This window comes from Vipera ursinii, assembly GCF_947247035.1.
Source record: "Vipera ursinii genome assembly, chromosome: 3".
NCBI lineage: Eukaryota > Metazoa > Chordata > Lepidosauria > Squamata > Viperidae > Vipera > Vipera ursinii.
In genome coordinates, this window is record NC_139516.1 from 161,223,147 (window position 1) to 161,242,300 (window position 19,154).

A 19,154-nucleotide genomic window follows, 5' to 3' on the forward strand; every position below is an offset into this window, starting at 1 on the left:
TATACATTCTGGAACTATTAATCATACAATCTAACTTGTTCAGTTTCTGAATCTCGCTTCATCTATAATTACAAATAAGCTCCAGAAAACCCTGAGTGTTTTAAGAGTTTTCAAATTCAATTAAATCTTGAAATATCCTTCCTTGTTTCTGCAGTTCTTTTAATATTAGACTATTTATGTGAAGATGCTCAACCCAATCGAATGAACTGAGTCATTGTGAAGATTCAAAATATTTTGTTTCATTAATATATTAAATCTCACAAACTATACGAACTCTCACTAAGCAACTTTTTGTGCCTTTCTTATGATAAAAGTAAACTTTTCACAGTATAGCCAAAGGGGACAAATTATGTCTAATTCTTTTCCTGTACTGATCCCAAAGTTTTAATACAAGGAGTCGACTTACAACCATTTGTTTAGTGACTGTTCGAAGTTACAACGGCACTGAAACATATGACCAGTTTTCATAATTATGACCATTGCAGCTATTCTGTACCAGCCTGCTACCGGCCCTGCAGAAAAGGCAGGGACAACCCCTTTAGAAACGGCAAGAGGCTGGAATACGCCTGCCAAATTTATTCACATAAAACAGAGTAAGACAAGACACCAACCATAAAACACGAGCTAAAAAGCAGGAACAATCCAAGCGGTTGCCTTCAGCAAATCAGCCCTCCCACACATTCCCCTTAAATACAGTTCAGGGCGTGGCCTCTCTGTGCCTCCTTCCGAGGTGCCCCATTGCCTTCCTCTGTTTACTCCTGACTGACTGCCTCCTGCGTCGGGCGTCCTTGAACAGGGCCAGCTGTGGGTCATCTTCATCCATGCTGTCAGGCTCACACAGCTGGGTCTGCATCGTGACCAGATGAGAGGGGCCTTGCTGGGGGCTCTCATCAAGCTGTCCAATCCCCTCAGCAAGCTCTTCAACACCCCCCTCCTCCTCCTCTGAGTCGTCCGACCCAACTGCCGAACCCACAGGCTGACCCTGAATCACAACAGCAGCGTCCATATGATCACATGATCAAAATCTGGATGCTTGGCAACTGGCATCTATTTTTGACATCATGCGAGCACCATTTACAATCTCCCCAGCCATCTTCCAACAAGCAAAGTTAATGGGGAAAGCTAGATTTGCTTAACAATTGCATGACTCACTTAACATATGCAGTGATTCACTTAACAACTGCAGCAAAAAGCAAATAAAATGGGGGGCAACTCATTTAACAACCGCCTTGTTTTACAACAGAAATTTTGGGTTCAGTTGTCAAGGACTACTTGTACAGTTTGTTACTTCATGGTCTTTTATAAATTACTTGTTTCTATTTGCATCAATTCAAGTTATTTGTGCACATCATCTGGAAATCCTGTTCCTTCCATAGAGAGTGGCTTGACTCTCTGTAATCCATCTTAAATCACTAGCATGCCACTAAATTTAAACTTTGGAGCTCCCCAATTGTTGCTTTTATTGGGATAGTTTTGGCTAACCAGGTCACTAAGACACATTCATACACCAAGAGGAAAAGTGATTCTCCTACCAAAATAAATCCACACAAGACAAGCATGATTAAGAAAATCCTGTTTTCCACGTTCAATTCTCAATCACTAACGGTAAAGGTAAAGGTTCCCCCGCACGTGCGTGCTAGTAGTTTCCGACTCTAGGGGCCGGTGCTCATCTCCGTTTCAAAGCCGAAGAGCCAGCGCTTGTCCGAGGATGTCTCTGTGGTCATGTGGCCGGCATGACTAGATGCCAAAGGCACACGGAACGCTGTTACCTTCCCACCGTAGTGGTCCCTATTTTTCTACTTGCATTTTTATATGCTTTCAAACTGCTAGGTTCAATGACTACTAGGTGAGAAATGTTACTAGAAATCAGCAAACTATTTCTATGAAGGGCCAGATTCTACTTTCCTGTCCTTCCATGGGGCAGCTTGCAGGTCTGCAGGCTAAGTAGCACGGCAGCCATTGGAGTTCACTGGACCACCAAGATGAAGACTGTTGATAGGCTACCACCCAGGACATCTTGGCCCCGCTCTTCATCCAGGAACAGGAAAGCTGAGCCTTAGTGTTCTGCTCTTTGCATGCCTTTCCATTTCTAGCTTGTGGGCTGTCCAAAAACAGGCAGAAGGCTGGATCTGTTTGCTGACCCCTGCTAAGCCATTTTCTGGCTGACTGAAATTGTTGCCAGTTGTAATTCATCAAAGTCTAAAGAGCTATCTTGGTGTAGGCTTCCCTTTAATTAATCTCTTTGGAAACTTGTTGGATTTTAAAGATAACCTTTACTAGGAATGGGATCTTGCAAGATTACTGGTAAATACAGGTAGTCCTCAACTTACAACCACAACTGGGACTGGAACTTCCATTGGTAAGGGATGTGGTCGTTAAGTGAGTCACACCCAATTTCATGACCTCTTTTGCCATGGTCACTAAATGAATCACCATAGTCGTTAGGTGAATTACACAACTGCTTTGCTTGCCAGAAGTCACTGTTTTCAGCACTGTTGTTAACGTTGTACGGTTGTTAAATGAATGAAAACTACTAGTATAGAAATGGTTTTATATATATTCCAACTGTTAGGGTTTCAAAGACAACCTAGAAACCTTTTTTAATGACCTCCAAAACTTTTGAACAGCATTTGAATCAAATCCACAGTTAATTGTATCAAGGTTTCTTGCTTTCAGTTCCTGATTATCCCTTTGTCCCAAATGTACTTTCGAAGGTGCTTTTTGAACTGAAGAAGCTTTTTGGATGGGAAGCAAAACATTTTCAAAGAAAAAAATATCCCAAGGAAGTCCAATTGCCTTTTGAAAAGCACCTTTGGTGCAACCATGACCTGGATGACTGAGAATCTCTATAGATGATTATCCCTTTGATGATTTGATGTGCTTAGCTGTATAGTTTTATTATGGATTTTATGTTTCGTTTTAAGATTGGAAGCTGCCTGGAATTGGTTATAATATGCTATAAATCGTATAAATAAATAAATCCAGTTTGAGCTTAAACAGAAAAACCACCTGTGCTATATATTCCACTTCTATCTTACCCTTCTCTGGAAACTCTACAGGTTGATGATAGGCAATCTTCTGCCTGGGGAATAATGAGACCTGTTTAGCTTTAAAATAAAAGAGCACCGTGTACTTGAAAATTCCCTTGTAAATGTATTAGCAGCTGATATCTTCACTGTTTCTCTAGTGAACACCATTATTAAACAATAGTGCTCCCCAGCTGCTACACTAGAATTCAAGTGGAAGAGCCTTAACAATGTTACCATGGTAGAGCACCAGGGCACATGAGGAAGAAATCCAGAACAAGTTGTTGACACGAACAGTTGCTTTGCAACAACTACCAACGGAGAAACAGGTTGAAAAATAACTTTATCCAGCAACACACAAAATCACGGAAAAGCACTTATTGCAAAAAGGGAAAAGGCGCTTCGTAGGAACATTGGAAACATAATTTTACATTACAGAATTTTAACGAAGCAATATTAATTGGGTATCCAGTATCATACTGCACTTTTGCTAACTTTACAGGTGAATGTTTATAAATATCCTTAAAAAAACAATTTGAAAGTTTTGTTTCCCAGGATTGTGCATCAAATGTGATTATTTTTATAACAGCTCTAATAATGGACCAAAAGTTAAAATAACTAGTAAAAGAAATTCCAGAGTAAATTTATTTCTGAAATACATTTAATTAGGGAGAGGTTTATGGAAATACCCAAAAAGGGATTAATTGACTCAATCAACTAAATCTCCAATAGTTGAATTTAACCAAAATAGATTCATAATTGTACAGATTATATTCATTACAGACAATCATGTTTTTGGAACACTTAAATCCAGCCAACTAAATCTTTATTGCCTACCCAGTCTTCCAAGAAGCTGCAGAGAAACTGTCAACATACAGTACCTCTCAAACACTGATTTGATATAACAATATTTGTCTTCCTGGCCAATGGAGAAGTGATGAGATATGGTATTATAAAGTAGAAGAAGCCAGAGATACCATCAAGTTCAATCATCTGCTAAATGCATGAATCCAAATTAAAGCAGTCCTGAGATATAGTGATTCTGCCTGAATATAATCAATGAACACACCCATAACTACTCTGAATATTTTTACCACTGAACTGCTCTTACTTTTATTCCCCCCCCCACTATCAGTCAGCTGGGATCAGGCTTCCTATATCTGCAATTCATTGTTTCATGTTCAGCACATCAGTATGGAAAACACCCATTTCTGATTTTCTTTTGTATAATATTGTTCAGCTATCTTGATTTTTCTCTTGTGAAGGGTAGACATTTCAAATTTCTTTGCTATGATTCCACAGAAATTAACTTCTAAATCATCCTTGGCACCATCCTCTTGTTCTAGTCCAGGGGTGTCAAACTGCTGGCCCGCGGGCTGAATGCGTCATGCTGAAACTGCACCCTCTCTATTGCTGGCAATGGAAAAAAAAGTCGTGATATGTCACGACACATCAGGTGACGTTGTGAGTTTGACACCCCTGTTCTACTCTATCTGAATGGTACCCACAACTGGAAACCATACTGGAGCTGGGATCTAAACTGCGAAAAATAAAATGGAACAACCACAGGTAGTGACTGTTTGAAGTTATAATGGCACAGAAAAAAAGACTTATGACCATTTTTCACACTTATGATCATTGCAGCATCCACATGGTCATGTAATCAAAGTTCAGACACTTGTCAACTGACTCATATTTATGACAGTTGCAGTGTACTGGGGTCATGCAATCACCTTTTGCACGTTTTTGACAAGCAAAAACAATGAGCAATCCAGATTCACTTAACAACTGTGTTACTAATTTAACAACTGTGGTGATTCACTTAACAACTATGGCAGGGAAAATCACAAAATGGGCCAAGATTTACTTAACAACTGTCTCACTTAGCAACAGAAATTTTAGGCTCAATTGTGGTTGTGTTGAGCACTACTTGTATTTCCTATTATTTAGACACTATTCCCCTGTTGATGAAGACCCCATATATTGTCCTATGAGTTGGAAGTCAGGAAATATGGAGCTCACCAGTGTTCTAAACCAGAAGTCCCCAACCCCTGGTCCGTGGACCGGCACCAGTCCGCAGCATGCCAGCAAGCGGGCTGCACAAATAAGTAAAGCTCCATCCTCGGGATGCAGGCGGTATTCAAAACCACACCCCCTCTGTTCCGCGGAAAACCTTTCTCCATGGCACCGGTCCCTGGTGCCCAAAAGGTAGGGGACCTCTGTTCTAAACTAACTATATAGCACTTATAGATGTTAAGCATTCCATATACATACAAATATTTAAAACAACAGAAATATGGTTATTCCTGGCTTTTGATAAAGCAAAATTTGTACCAGTTTGGTACCACCTCTGCTCCCCGTCACCTTCCTTTCCCTCTCTTCCCTCAGCTGCCCTTATGGCCACCAACGTCCTACCGTGCATTATTTTTCACCTCTTAAATCTTCAGCGTCTTCCCTCCCTCCTGCTTGTAAAATTAACTTCATATTTGAAATAATTATTTTCCATTTTAAAAATAAGTATTTCTCTGTCTATTGACCACTAGTTCATCCATTTCTTATAAAATAATGTACTATTGGTATATGTCACAGAGAAATTATCTAGAATAAATATTTAAATATTTCTTTGTGACAGCCTGCAAGACTTAAAAATGGTGGGGTGAGTTAACTGCTCTAGAAAGCAAATGATTTGTTATCTGAAGCTGAAGAATGGTTTCAAAGGAGGTAAACCAAATAATTCAGGTGTACTGCATCCATTCTTCCAGAGCATTTGACTTTCTTTAGTAGAATGATCTTTTTTAAAAAAACTATATCCAATACTCTCTGCCTGCACTAACATATTCATTAACTTTGATCTACCTACTATTGGTATAAAGAACGACGCTTTTAGGAAAACTGAACCACAGAGGATGGGCATAATTCTTAGATGAATCTCACTGCTTTCAAACAGTGTTATCTTTATTGTTGAGGCAACAATTCAGTTAACCCAAAGAAACTGGGAATATAGTTTACCAACATAAGAGGTTAGAAGGTACCTGTATATGGAAAACCAGCCATTAATTTTTCAGAAAGGACTATCAAATCAAGACTACAAAACTTTCCAGTACTATATGGCAGCAAAAACTTTGAATTTTCTCTATTTCTAAGTTATCATCTAGTGCTTGTCTAGATTTCTGTGGTCTAGGTATAATAAGAATCTGAATAAGAATCAGATCTAGGCCCCACCAGGAATCGACCAGAGGCAATTTTTATGAGCCAAATGTCACCATCTGGGAAAAAAATTAACACTATCTCTAGCCAGTTTCAGAGAATAGACTGTGGCACTGCCATCTTCCTGGAAGAACTAGACTCCAGGGATGGAGAGCAGAGATTAAGAAAGCAAACCTGACCCATAAATGTTATTGCTGATAAATTCCTCAGAGAAAGGTTCATGTTTCCACTTTCCCCATTTTTCGTAAGTGAATATTCAAGGCAGCACATTTAGGAAAAAGACTGGTATTATGAAACAAAAAACAGAGGAAGTCCCTCCTGATCTTGTGGCTCTTTTTCCTTCTCTTCTTCCCACTCCTCTCCCACTTGCAGAAGCACCTGTGTAGGGATATGCATAGCTGCTGCTAGGCAACAAACCAGTGCACTTTTACTGTTTTCAGGCTATCCAAAAATCCAAAGATTATAGACATGCTCCACATGTTGACAGCTTCAGCTCTCCTTTGCAGAAACAGAGATTTTAGAATAAAAGTAGAAAATTTAGGGGGGGAAAGGAAGATGAAAGAAATGAAATATGTGGCAAGGGACTGAAAAGGGGGAATCATCCATTGGTGAATCTGCCAATCAAAGCTACAAAAAGTCAGAGGGATAGAAATTTAATGCTACTGAAAGTGTGACTCAATAAGATGCAATACAAACTTATCCCAACTGAATTTTCTTGGTGGAATATTTACACAAGAGAGTTGCAGGCCTATTAGCAGATACACTATGCAATGTTCAACATTATATTGTTGAAATGTTGGGCTTGTATATTCTTCCTCTATTTCCTTTCTGTAATGTAGATACCAGAAGATATGTAATTTGAATTTCCTTTATGTCTGAACTCAGGCACTATATTTATAGTTTTAATTATGGCTGAGGCATGTAATTATGGCTGAGGCACTCTTCTCCAAATGGACTCTAGATGACTTATAGAACTTACATATAAAACACCATATAAATCAATGTAATAATTAATTGAAACTGTAAACCCCTTCTAATTATTTTTACACGATCACTACATTAAAATGATTACCATTACTTTAAATATTTCTGCTAACATGTCACTATGGTTTTAATTAACCATTCCAGAAAAGCTAAGTTTTTATCTGCTTCTGGAAGCCATGAGGGTGGAGGCCACACTCATCCAAGAGGAGAAGCTATTCCAAATCTGGGGACTATCTACAAAGAATGCTCATGATCACACACACATATCCATGCCATATGTCCTGACAATTATGGACCCTTAACAGGATATCCTAGTTTTTCACTATTTTGTATGGTGTTTTATGGTAGGTAGCACTTGCAGAAAGGTAGTCTCTAAGATAACCAGCCCTGAATGACCTGAACCTTGAATTGCACTTGGAGAACTACTGGTAATCATTGTAGATCTTGCACACGAGGTGTACATGCTGCCATGTTCCAGATTATTTAAAGTTTCCAAGTGGTCTTCAAGGACAACCTACATGGAAGAAGTTACAGTAATTGAATATTTAAATCACAAGGGTATGATGACTATCTCAAATGCAATCTGTTCCTGTTGTAAGACTAAAAGAGGCACACCAGCAAAACCTGTGTAAAAGTTTTCCTAGTCATAGTCTCCACCAACTCTTTGAGTGGGAGCTGAGTCCAGGACTCTCAGACTGTGGGCCTGCTTATCTGAGGAAGCACAATCTTAGTCAGCCTTGGAATCAATAACATTTTGCTCTTTAAGTTGAACTGGAGTCTGTTTTCTTCCATTCAGATCTTGATAGCCTTCAAACTTTGGGTCATGACTTCCATCTCATCTCCCAATCGGTTAAGCGTGGCGATATGTAAATGAAATGTTGCATACTTTATAATTATCACACCCATCTGAAACCAACAGAACTTTTCTCATTGGTTTCAAGGGCTATTGAATAAGATTGGGAATCTTCAGGCACTCCATAATGAAGTACCTTTATTACCCCATACCACCACCTGGACCTGCCCACTCAGATGGAAGTAGAACCACCACAACATTATGATTCCAGTTCCCGACACTTGCAAGCAGGCCAGAGGCTATGCTGCTAACAGTTTTGAAAGCTTCCAAAAAAAAAATCTAGGACTTTAATAATGCCAGCCTCCATCCAAGTCCACCATGACTCATCTATTATAATCCATAGCTCATACAATTTTCTTTGTTAATTTTTTTGCATATCATAACACACTGAATTACTGATAAGATTGATAAGGCATCCCAAGTCAAGCAATGTGACTCTGGGCTGTGTACAGCATAAAAAACTATGGTTACTTGCAAAATTAAAGATTTATAGCACAGAAAACACACCACACACATACATACAAATGTAATTTGAAGTTATAATTACTGTATCAAAACATATTAGAATATCTTTTAAATATATTCAGTTATCTTCACTAACTACTCCAAAGTAAGAAGCAATGAGCATCATCTAAGAACAGAATAATAGCAGCAGCAAAAAGGAAATGCTAACTCCGCAGCTGATGTCAGAATTACTGCAGTTTACTAATATAAACTACTGTTTATATAGAATAGAAATTCTCTCTATATTAACATGAATGTTTTCTTAGTAACACAACCTGAATCTATATCCAGTACATTTTGATGATTTAGGAGAGCTTCATCTTCAAATAATTATTCCTACAGCCTGATCCTTACCGTATTTTACTCTAAATTAAATTTAACTGATTTAAATGAGATATAATTTCAATGAGGGTTGAAATCCTATCTGTATTTATGTAGTGGTAGACTTATATTATGTTAGTAGGGGAAAAATCCAATTGCATTCAGAAGGTTCCGTAAACAGTTTTCTCTTTTCCCCCCGGACATGCATTCAGACAGCACAAATTATATAACAGAAGGAAACGTATATATATTCCTTCCTGGTATAGAAATTCAAATCTGACTCCCCATAGTTTACAGATATTTGTGCCTATACAAATATGTGGTTAAGCTAAGTTAAGCATTAAAATACAAAAAGGCTGCCTCTATGCACAATACCAGTATTGAATAATGATTAAGGTAATGGGACAGCTTTCAGCATGCACTTGACTTTGATGTAGCTGGATTGGCTTTGAGGTAGTCTACCTTGTAAGCCTGTTGTTGTAAGAATAAAATGAAGTAACTCCATCATGAAAGTTGTTTGGTCCCTAAGGAGAGCCAGGATATTAATGTAGTATCACCACCACCTCCACTACTGAAGATCTAAAATGAAGGGAACAGAGTCAAGGTGGAATTTCACTGTATCAATGATACCACCGATTTAAACCTAAGAATGTTGTTCAACAGAACGAATGTATTTATCCCATTTAAATTACAACTCTCTACATTCTAGGTTAGCATCACACAACAGTTATTCAGCATCAGAAGCAGTTAAGATATTCTGGAATTCCTTCCCAAAAATATTAGCTAGTGTTTATATGTAATATATACTGGATAAGAACCTAAGAGTGTTAGTTGAGCCAAGGGGCTTACAAGTATGATTTTTTTCCCCTTTTAATCAGGGCATCCACAGTTTGGGTCAAAAAAGTCAAGACGGCAGATATAACTGTGCAATCAAAGCTCTGGCTCTTTTTCTATGTATGCAATGAATATAACACACAGGAAAAAGAGGTGAGGCTTTAATGATGCAGTCACATCTTGACTTTTTTGAGCCACCACCTGCGGATGCCTTTATTTTCAATAGTAGGGTACTATATTATTATGTTTGAATATTTTTAGAAATGCTTTGCCATATCTTTGAGAAGGACTTCTATGTTTTTTTCAATCCAAAAGAGATCTCTTAAATCTGCATACTAGATTTTTCCAAGTTAGAAAACCAACAAGTTCACTTTTTATAGCAACATTCCTATTATTAGGTCTAAACCAAATCTCTCATTTTCTGATGTAGCAGTATTTGAATGCTCAATATGTTTGACATTGTGACATTCCCAATCTGCCTCTTTACAAGAATGACATGGTCAAGTCCATATAGTATTTACCAAACTTTAAAAAAATAAAGGGACAGGAGAAGAACATTGTTGCAACTAAAAGTCAAATTACTATCTCTGGCATTTACATTTGTAAGAGAGTTGCGCATAACACAAAAGACAATTTTACATTACTGGTACCACAGAAATAGCATCACGCTGAATTCAGTGATAGCTTTTTCAAAGTTGGTACAACACTGAAGCTTTAAAAGTTATGTAGTTAAATATTAGCTAACTTAAACTAAAGTTTATTTTTCTTAATAAATTATTTCAAGTAACAGACAGTCAAGGTATATGAGGACAGTTTTCTGAATAGTTGTATTTAATGCAAATATATAACAACATCCAAGCTGTATTTCTTCAAAAAAATATACTGAATCTGGAAATATACTAGCTGTACCATATCACAAACCTAAACCAGAGATAATCCTCTACCAAATTTGTGTCTTTCAAAAATCAAACACACATATTCCACTTCTGATTCTTAATAAAACTAGTAATAAACCCCACGCTATCCAAAAAGAAAAACAGGAAAAATAAGACTAAAAGTTCAGGATTCATAGTGACAACATCAGTTACTTATATAGAAGAAAAGAAACAATCACATAAAAATCTCCATTATTACCAATGTATCCTCATAAGTCATTTTCACCAATACTAGAAGTAACCTTGCATGTAAATTTTTTCAGGTTATATTTGGATTATTATAATGAGCGCAACAAAGAAAAGAACATTTTACTGCTATTTGCCAGTTGTGAGCACCATCAAACAATTTTAAACGTCTGTCAATCATTCAATAATTTTATTGGCTGCAGGACATCAATGAGGAAATAGGAAGTAGCTGTCCCTTTCTATTCCCTTTCATTATGCAAAATGAAAAGGAAACAATTGTGTATATGGTATTACAGAACACAACAGGAGGAGGAACAGGGCATAGGAACCAGCAGATCTTATGCCCATTACACCATACTGCCTTTTCCTATACTCTTAAAACAACAACAACAATCTTTGAAGATACATTCCCTATTAAAAATCTATGATTTCCCCTCTGATTTCCAAAAATGACATCTGATACTCTGAATTCCCCATGTTGCTCTTTTTATCATCAATTTCTCTTGCTCATGCATTATATATAATTATTAGCAGACCTCCCTGATGGAAACCGATAGATGTAGGTGGCTAAAAGAAAGGAGTGGACTGAGAAATTTTAACCTTAACATTCGTGTGTATCCGAGTAATACATGCAAGTAACCTCTGCTCTAAATGAATTAGTTATAAGCTGTACAATGGCTTATAGAATGGCTAGCACAAACTAAATCACAATATTGCATCAAAATTTTCATAAGGATGAAAATGGAGTTTCTACAAGCAATACAGTTTTCTGATAATAAAACAGCACTGATTTTCACCAAAACTCTACACTATGTTAGAATCAATTCCAAATTTTACAAACCATAAAACTGAAAACTGATACGGTTTTGCATGCCTGTTATTAACATTATACTGATTTTAAATATTTTAGGAAAGTAAAATGCAGCATTAGATCAGAATAACTTCCTTTTTCCTAATTTCAATACCAAATAATTAAATTATAATTTTATCACAAAGTCCAGGCCTCACAAATGAAAAATAAGCCCTCCTACTCTTTTTGAGAATTGGGAAGGAGAAAGAAAAAGAAATGTTACCTGGGTGTAGTCAAAGTCAGAAAGTGGAGCTATGCTTTTGATGTAATCCGCTCGAAATTGGTTTTCTTGGTTAGCTAATGGAACTGGAGGTATTAAAGTGCTCATTGCTGAAACTATAGTCTAGAAAAATAACATCAGAACAGGACATATTAAATACTGATAGAAGTTCATTTAACCTTATCTGGCAATTTTCTTTTCATCCAATTGCTGAATATGTATATAAAAACATATAAAAAAACCAAATAAAATATTCTTACCACAATTGCATCTTTTACATTTTTCCGAATATCCAGAATTTTTTGTTTCTTTTCTCTGTATACAATAGCAAAAATCAATTGGTTACTCCAGTTATTTCTGACATGTTCACCAAGTAATAATTTGCCATGCCAAAAACTATTTTCCCTAATCACTATACTCATTTCTTGGTACAAAATTTGGCATACAAGTTAGCTAAAATAAATTATTAATGTCACGTGATATATTGTAAGTCAAGTAATTAAATATGAAAGAATTTTTGTAGGACAGAAAAACTTCATCTGATTGCTTGTTCTATGACTTCAGTTCCAGAGGTTCAATCGTATTTAAATTATCTTATTATTAAATTCTAAAATACTCTGTAAAATATTACTCACAAGTAAGAATGAACCATGGTTATTTTAATATGAAAATTATTACATTTTTTCTGTAATAGTTATTTCAAACAAATGGATGATATATCTTTAATCATGCATACAGTCAATATTTAGTATTTGTTGTAAGTAGTCGCCATGTTGTTGCTACACAAGGGCCTATTAAGCACTGCAGTAACAACAGTGTAAAATACAGTAGAAAGACCAGATTTTATGTGTGTGTGTGTGTGTGAGAATACAAATTCATGATTCCTGGAATATATATGCGTCATTGTAAAGTCCATATTTATCGAGTAATGGAAACACTGACAAAATGTGTACAAATATCAGTTCTTCTCTTTGGGATAACGAGTTCTAAATGGCCTATTTGGATTCTTTAAATCTCCCCCCCACCCCAGTACGTATTAATAATTCTTACTCTGAATTAAATCCATTTACATGCAAGATCCTCATCTGCTTGACAATAGTGCTTTTTCCTGATTCACCAGCCCCTGAAAAAGAAGAGAAAAATGCATGATGTAAATACATTGGGGGGGAGAGGAGAAAATGGGAAACACAGGTTGAAAGCATCTCTCGTCTCCCAAAATATTGTCACATATACTTTAGTCAATCTCTCCATTTTAAACCCACTCTGGTTAATGAAACAGGACTCTTTTATTATTTCCATCTCGTTTTCTCTTACACATACATAGCAGTTTGTCTACAATATCTGCTGCCTCCCAGGAAAAACTAACTGCACTACTGCACCCTGTTCTTCCTCCCCCCCCCAGCCCTGCAGAAACCATTCTTCTTACCCAGCAGAAGCAAACGGTGTGTGGCTTTATAAGCCAGTCGCTCTTTCTGCAACTGCTTCTCTATTTTTTTGTTGGCTTCTCGCTGCGCTTTCTCATCAATACGCTGGTCTTCTGTTTTGCTGTTGCCCAAACACCCCATGGCTCTCCCTCAGGGTGGACGTCAGGCTGCACTACTGATATATAGTTCTATTTCAAACAAATATTTTTATCACAAGATATTTATATCCCTGTGATGGTATCTCTCCTTTTCCTTCCCACCAGTTGTTCAAATAAAATGGTTTCTGGCTGTTTTCTGATCACAGTTGGTTTCTTTTTCCTCCCCCAAAGAGATATAAAGAACTTCCGGAAGAGGTAAGTGTTTTTTAACAGAACGAAAATCTGTACAAAATGCCTAACACACACTGAAGAGAGAGAAGGCTCCTCCTGGAAATCAGCCTAATGCTGTCTTCCTCTCACCAGCATGCGCGTGCACACACACACAGACGGACACGCGCGCGCGCGCGCGCACACACACACACACACACACACACACACAGAGACAATTACGATCCCTATATTTCTCTGTAAAGGTCTATTTTTGTCTTTCTAACTCAGCACTGCCTCTTTCTGTGAGACCAGGAAATAGTGGAAATACAATGCTGCAAAATGAAGACAGAAAGAAGGGAAGGTGGAAGCAAGAAAGCTGCATGATCTGTTCTAACTCCTGATGATTTCTGGTTGGGCTTTACAACAAATCCTTAAAAGGGATAATGGGAATTAGAAAAACAATTGACTGTAGCTGAATTTACTGTTTTAAAAATCCATACTGAATCATGCATATAGTTATTTTTAAAATGTGCTTCTGGCATGTGGTTCTAGTTAGATTCATCCTCTCTAAATATTAAAGTCCATCGTGCAAAAGGTGAACCCAACTATAACCACAGATTATAGATTTACAATCTTTAGATGTTGGCCTTTGTAGAAACAGTGACACTTTTATAGTTGCTTTCTGTGTCTCCTCAGGTTTTAGGAGATGATAGATGGTGTTAAAAGCGGATATGTGACTGCATGAGATTTCTAAACAGCCAAGTTAAACAGATTATTGACAAAGGTACACGTGCTGCAATGGATGTAAATTCCCAAATAAAAAAGATAATTTCATTTTTAAGATCATTACTAGTAATGTCAGAATGAAAACTGTAATTGTTTCTTTACCGTTTGGAGGGAGGGAATGAGAATATAGGCATTGAACAGTGATAATAACAAATAGTAAGATCTTGCAGAATATCACAACAAATTCACATAAAGACAAAGCTATAGATCTTAACTGCTCTTACACTTTACAACCTTAGGTTATATTATAAATATAAATTATAACAAAAGTGACTTTTATGGACTCCATAACACTATTCTTTATTACAATTTATACTAATAAATTATGAACTCCTCTCCCTCATAAGCAGTCTGGCAACTTTCTGGATCAGGCCCCTCAAGTCTCTGAATCTCAAAGGAGTTTCTAGACTTAGGGACTGATTGTCAATGCACCAAAGGAAGTTGACTCGGCAGATCATCATCATCATCATCATCAGCAGAAAGAGTCAAGTGAAGAGGGTGCCCAATACAGGATGCATTGGCAACTTTGGAAAACCATACAAAGGCAAACTATTTGGCTCCTCAACAAGCAAAGATGCAATGCCCATAACTGAGCCATACTTGCATCTGGCCTATTCAAGAACATCTGCCAGTAATTGCCTCTCCACTGGAAATGACCTTGTATTTTTGTGTACAAATTCACAGAAATCATACGGCTGGAAGGGACCTTGGAGATCTTCCAGACCAACACCCTGCTGAAGGCAGGAGCCTTATACCATCCCGGCCAAATAGATATCCAGCCTATTTTTTGAAAACCTCCAGTGATGGAGCACCCACAACCCCAGGAGGAAAGCTATTCCATTGATAAATTGCTCTCATTGTCAAAATATTTCTCCTTACTTCTTGGTTGGTTCTCTCCTTGAGAAGCTTCCACCTGTTGCCTTTTGTCCTGACTTCTGGTGCCCTAGATTAGAGGTCCCCAACTTTTTGGCACCAGGGACCAGTTCCCTGGAGAGAGGTTTTTCCATGGATCGGAAGAGGCGTGGTTTTGTGTGCTGCCTGTATCTTGCAGATGGGGCTTTGCTTGTTTGTGCGGACCGGTCGCTGGTGTGCCACGGCCTGGTACTGGTCCACGGACCAGGGGTTGGGGACCCCTGCCCTAGATAAGTCAATCCCCTGTTTTTGCAACAGCCCCTGAAAAACTGGAAGACAGTTATCAGGTCTCCTCTGATTCTTTTTTTCGATAGGCTAGACTTACTTAGGTCCCTCAACCATTCGTCATATGATTTAGCCTCCAGACCCCTTATCGAGTTTTTTTGCTCTTCTCTGCACACTTTCTGGATCTCAATGTATTTTTTGTATTGTGATGACTAGAACTGGTTGCAGTATTCCAAGTGTGGTCTCACCAGGGCAGTGTAAAGTGGTGCTATCAATCAATCAGAATAGAGCTGGAAGGGACCTTGGAGGTCTTCAAGCCCAACTCACTGTTCAAGCAGGAGACCCTATACCATTTCAGATAGGTGGCTGTCCAGTCTTTTCCTAAAAACCTCCAGTGATGAAGCACCTACAACTTCTGAAGGCAAGCTGTTCCACTAGTTAATTGTCCTCACTGTTAGGAAGTTTCTCCTTAATTCCAGGTTGCTTGTCTCCGTAATTAGTTTCCATCCATTGTTTTTTGCCTCACTTTCTCGTACTTTGAAAAAGAAGTTGACCCCCTCTTCTTTGTGGCAGGCCCTGAAATACTGGAATACTGCTATCATGTCACTCCTAGTCCTTCTTTTCTCTAGACTGGCCATACCCAATTCCTGCAACTGTTCTTCATATGTTTTTGTCTTCAGTACTTAATCATCTTAGTTGCTCTTCTTTGCACTTTTTCCAAAGTCTCAATATCTTTTTTATAATGTGGTGACCAAAACTGGATGCAGTATTCCAGATGTGGTCTTACTAAGGATTTATAAAACAGTACTAATACTTCACGTGATTTTGATTCTATGCCTGTTTATACAACCAGGGGTTGTGTTAGCTTTTTTGGCTGCTGCCGCACACTACTGGCTCGTGTTTAAGTGATTGTCCACTAGGACTCCAAGGTCCCTCTCACAGTATTGTTTTTGAGCCAGGTTTCGTCTAATCTGTATTTGTATCTTGGATATTTCCTGTGTAGGTGTAAAACTTTGCTTTTCTCCACATTAAATTTCATGTTGTTGGATAGGGTCCATTGTTCAAGTCTGTCACAATCTTTTTGGATTCTGAACTTGTCTTCTCTTGGCTATTCCTGCCATCTTAGTGTCATCTGCAAATGTGATGAGTTCCCCTTCTATTCCCTCATCTAAGTCATTTATGAAGATATTGAAGAGTACTGGGTCTAAGAGGGAACCTTGTGGTACCCTACTGCTTACTTCCCTCCAGGTAGATATAGTACCATTAAGGACTACTTGTTGAGTGTGGTTTGTCAGCAAGTTACAAATCCATCTGGTGGTGATGCTGTTTAGCTCACATTCTTCTAATTTACAAAAAAATAGCTTGAGGTCTATTTTGTTGAATGCCTTGCTGGAGACTAAGCATATTATGTCCACAGCATTTCGCTGGTCTACTAATTTAGTCACTTTGTCAAAGAATGAAATAAGATTGGTTTGACATAATCTTTTTTAACAAACCAGTGCTGGCTACTAGTTATAAGTTTATTTGTTTCTAGCTGTTCGTAGATCTGGTTTTTTATTATTATTTTCCCCCCAGTATCTTCCTAGGTATTGATGTTAGGCTGATTGGTCTGTAGTTTCCTGGGTCTGTTTCCCTCCCCCCTTTTTTGAAGATGGGAACCACATCAACTCTTTTTTAATCCTCCGGCAGTTCCCCCCCCCAGGATTTTTTTTAAAGATAAGGTTCAATGGTTCTGAGATAGCATCTATCAGTTCCTTCAGAACTTTAATCTGTTATCCATTAGGTCCCAGTGATTTATATTCATCAAGATCAGATAGGAGTTCTCTTACCATTTTTTTGCTTACGGTATTTTAATTTTTATTTCTAGTCTGTCTTTTACAGTTATGTTTTTGGTAGGTTGGGCTATAGTTTCTTTTTACATAAAGACTGATACAAAGAATGAGTTAAGCAGCTCTGCTTTCTCTCTAGTGCCTATTACTTCCTTGCCATCTTCTCTCTTTAGTGGACCAACGGTTTCCTTGACTTTTTTCTTGTTACTTATATACTGACAGATTTTTTTTTAAATGATCTCTGACTTTGTTGCAAGTCATTGTTCATTCTGAAACTTTGCTTTCATCTTTGTAGATTTGGGCTATCTGCTGATATTCTGCCTTAGTTATGTGTCTCTCTTTCCATTTTTTGTATTTATCCTTTTTGTCTGTCAGTTTATCAGAGACATATTTGTGCAACCATGCTGGTTTCTTCTTGGATTTCTTGTTTTTCTTTTTCAGTGGTATTGTGTTGGACTGGGCTTTTCTGATCATATTTTTCAGTGTTTCCCATGCTTCTTGAGTTGCTTTCCTCTTTAGGATTTTTATCCATGGGATTTTTCATAGTTCTAGGTTTGTTAACAGCAGCTCTTTTAAAGTTTGAGACAGTGATTGGATTATATTCTATTGCTTGTGTTTGCATTATATTGAATTCCAATATGATGTGGTCACTCTTCCCCAAGGTTCTGGCAACTTTAAATCACTTCTAGTTGTCTTGATGCTATCCCTCTGTTGATGCAGTTTAGGGCTACATTGGCTTTTTTGGCAACTGCAGCACATCGCTGGTTCATATTTAAATGGTGGTCCACTAGGATACCTAGATCCCTCTCACAGTAACTACTGAAGAGCCAGGGATCACCTATTCTATACCTATGCATTTGGCATTTCTTGCTTAAATGCAGGACCTTATTTTTCTCACTGCAGGATTTGCATCTTATTGGACAGGGCCCAATGCTCATCTTCAAAATTGTTATGGATCTTGAGCTTATCTTCCCAAGTATTAGCTATTCCCCCCAGCTTGGTGTTGACTGCAAATTTGATGAGTTCCCTTTCTATCCTCTTGTCTAGATCATTTATGAATATGTTGAAGATTACTGGGACCAAGACTGAACTTTGAGGAAATTATAGGCCAATCAGCTTGATATAGTATCAATATCTGGGAAAATCATGGAAAAAATAAGCAAAGGATTCATGAGCACCTAGAAACAAACAAGGTGATTACTAGACACCAGCATGGGTTTGTTATAAACAAGTCATGCCAGACAAGCCTTATTGCCTGTTTTGATGAAGTAAATAAATTTGTGGACCAGAATGCTATGGACATAATATGATATAGTTAGTACCACCATTTGATGGATTCTCAATTGGCTGACCAACCGCACTCAGCAGGTAGTTCTCAATGGAACTATGTCTACATGGAGAGAAGTATGTAATGCTATATTCCTTGATTTTCATTCCTTCAATTCCAACAGGCTGATTAATCTCTGTGGCGTTTGACTCCTGGATTTTTGTGGACTATGCTTCTCTGTAGCTGCAATGACCATTTCTCTGAACCTATACTCCATTTGCCTCCTATAGCATGCTTCTGGACTGAATTACCAAAGTTGTGCTCATTTATCAGACAAGACTTCATTTCTCTGAAGTTTCTGAAGTACAACGTATGCATTTGCACAGCAGCTCTCTGCCTCCCTTTGTAATTGACTGAAGTATTATTCATCAGTAAACCACTTAAAAATTGAGCTGGTATGTTTGCTCAGCCTGGAATTGGACA

General features: G+C 37.8%; 1 protein-coding gene across 3 annotated transcripts in view; it reads right to left on the bottom strand.

The window, feature by feature from the left end:
- The window catches only part of GNAL (G protein subunit alpha L), a 64,191-nt gene extending 50,532 nt beyond the window's left edge, over positions 1-13,659 (bottom strand). For all 3 annotated transcript variants that reach the window (XM_083360512.1, XM_083360511.1, XM_083360510.1), the window contains exons 1-4: positions 13,347-13,659; positions 12,971-13,043; positions 12,181-12,235; positions 11,924-12,043 (exon numbers count right to left, since the gene is read on the bottom strand). In XM_083360512.1, coding sequence (XP_083216638.1) covers positions 11,924-12,043; positions 12,181-12,235; positions 12,971-13,043; positions 13,347-13,485 — 387 coding nt within the window. In that variant the 5' untranslated portion in view covers positions 13,486-13,659. The remainder of the gene's footprint in view (positions 1-11,923; positions 12,044-12,180; positions 12,236-12,970; positions 13,044-13,346) is intronic.
- Between the last annotated feature and the right edge of the window lie 5,495 nt (positions 13,660-19,154).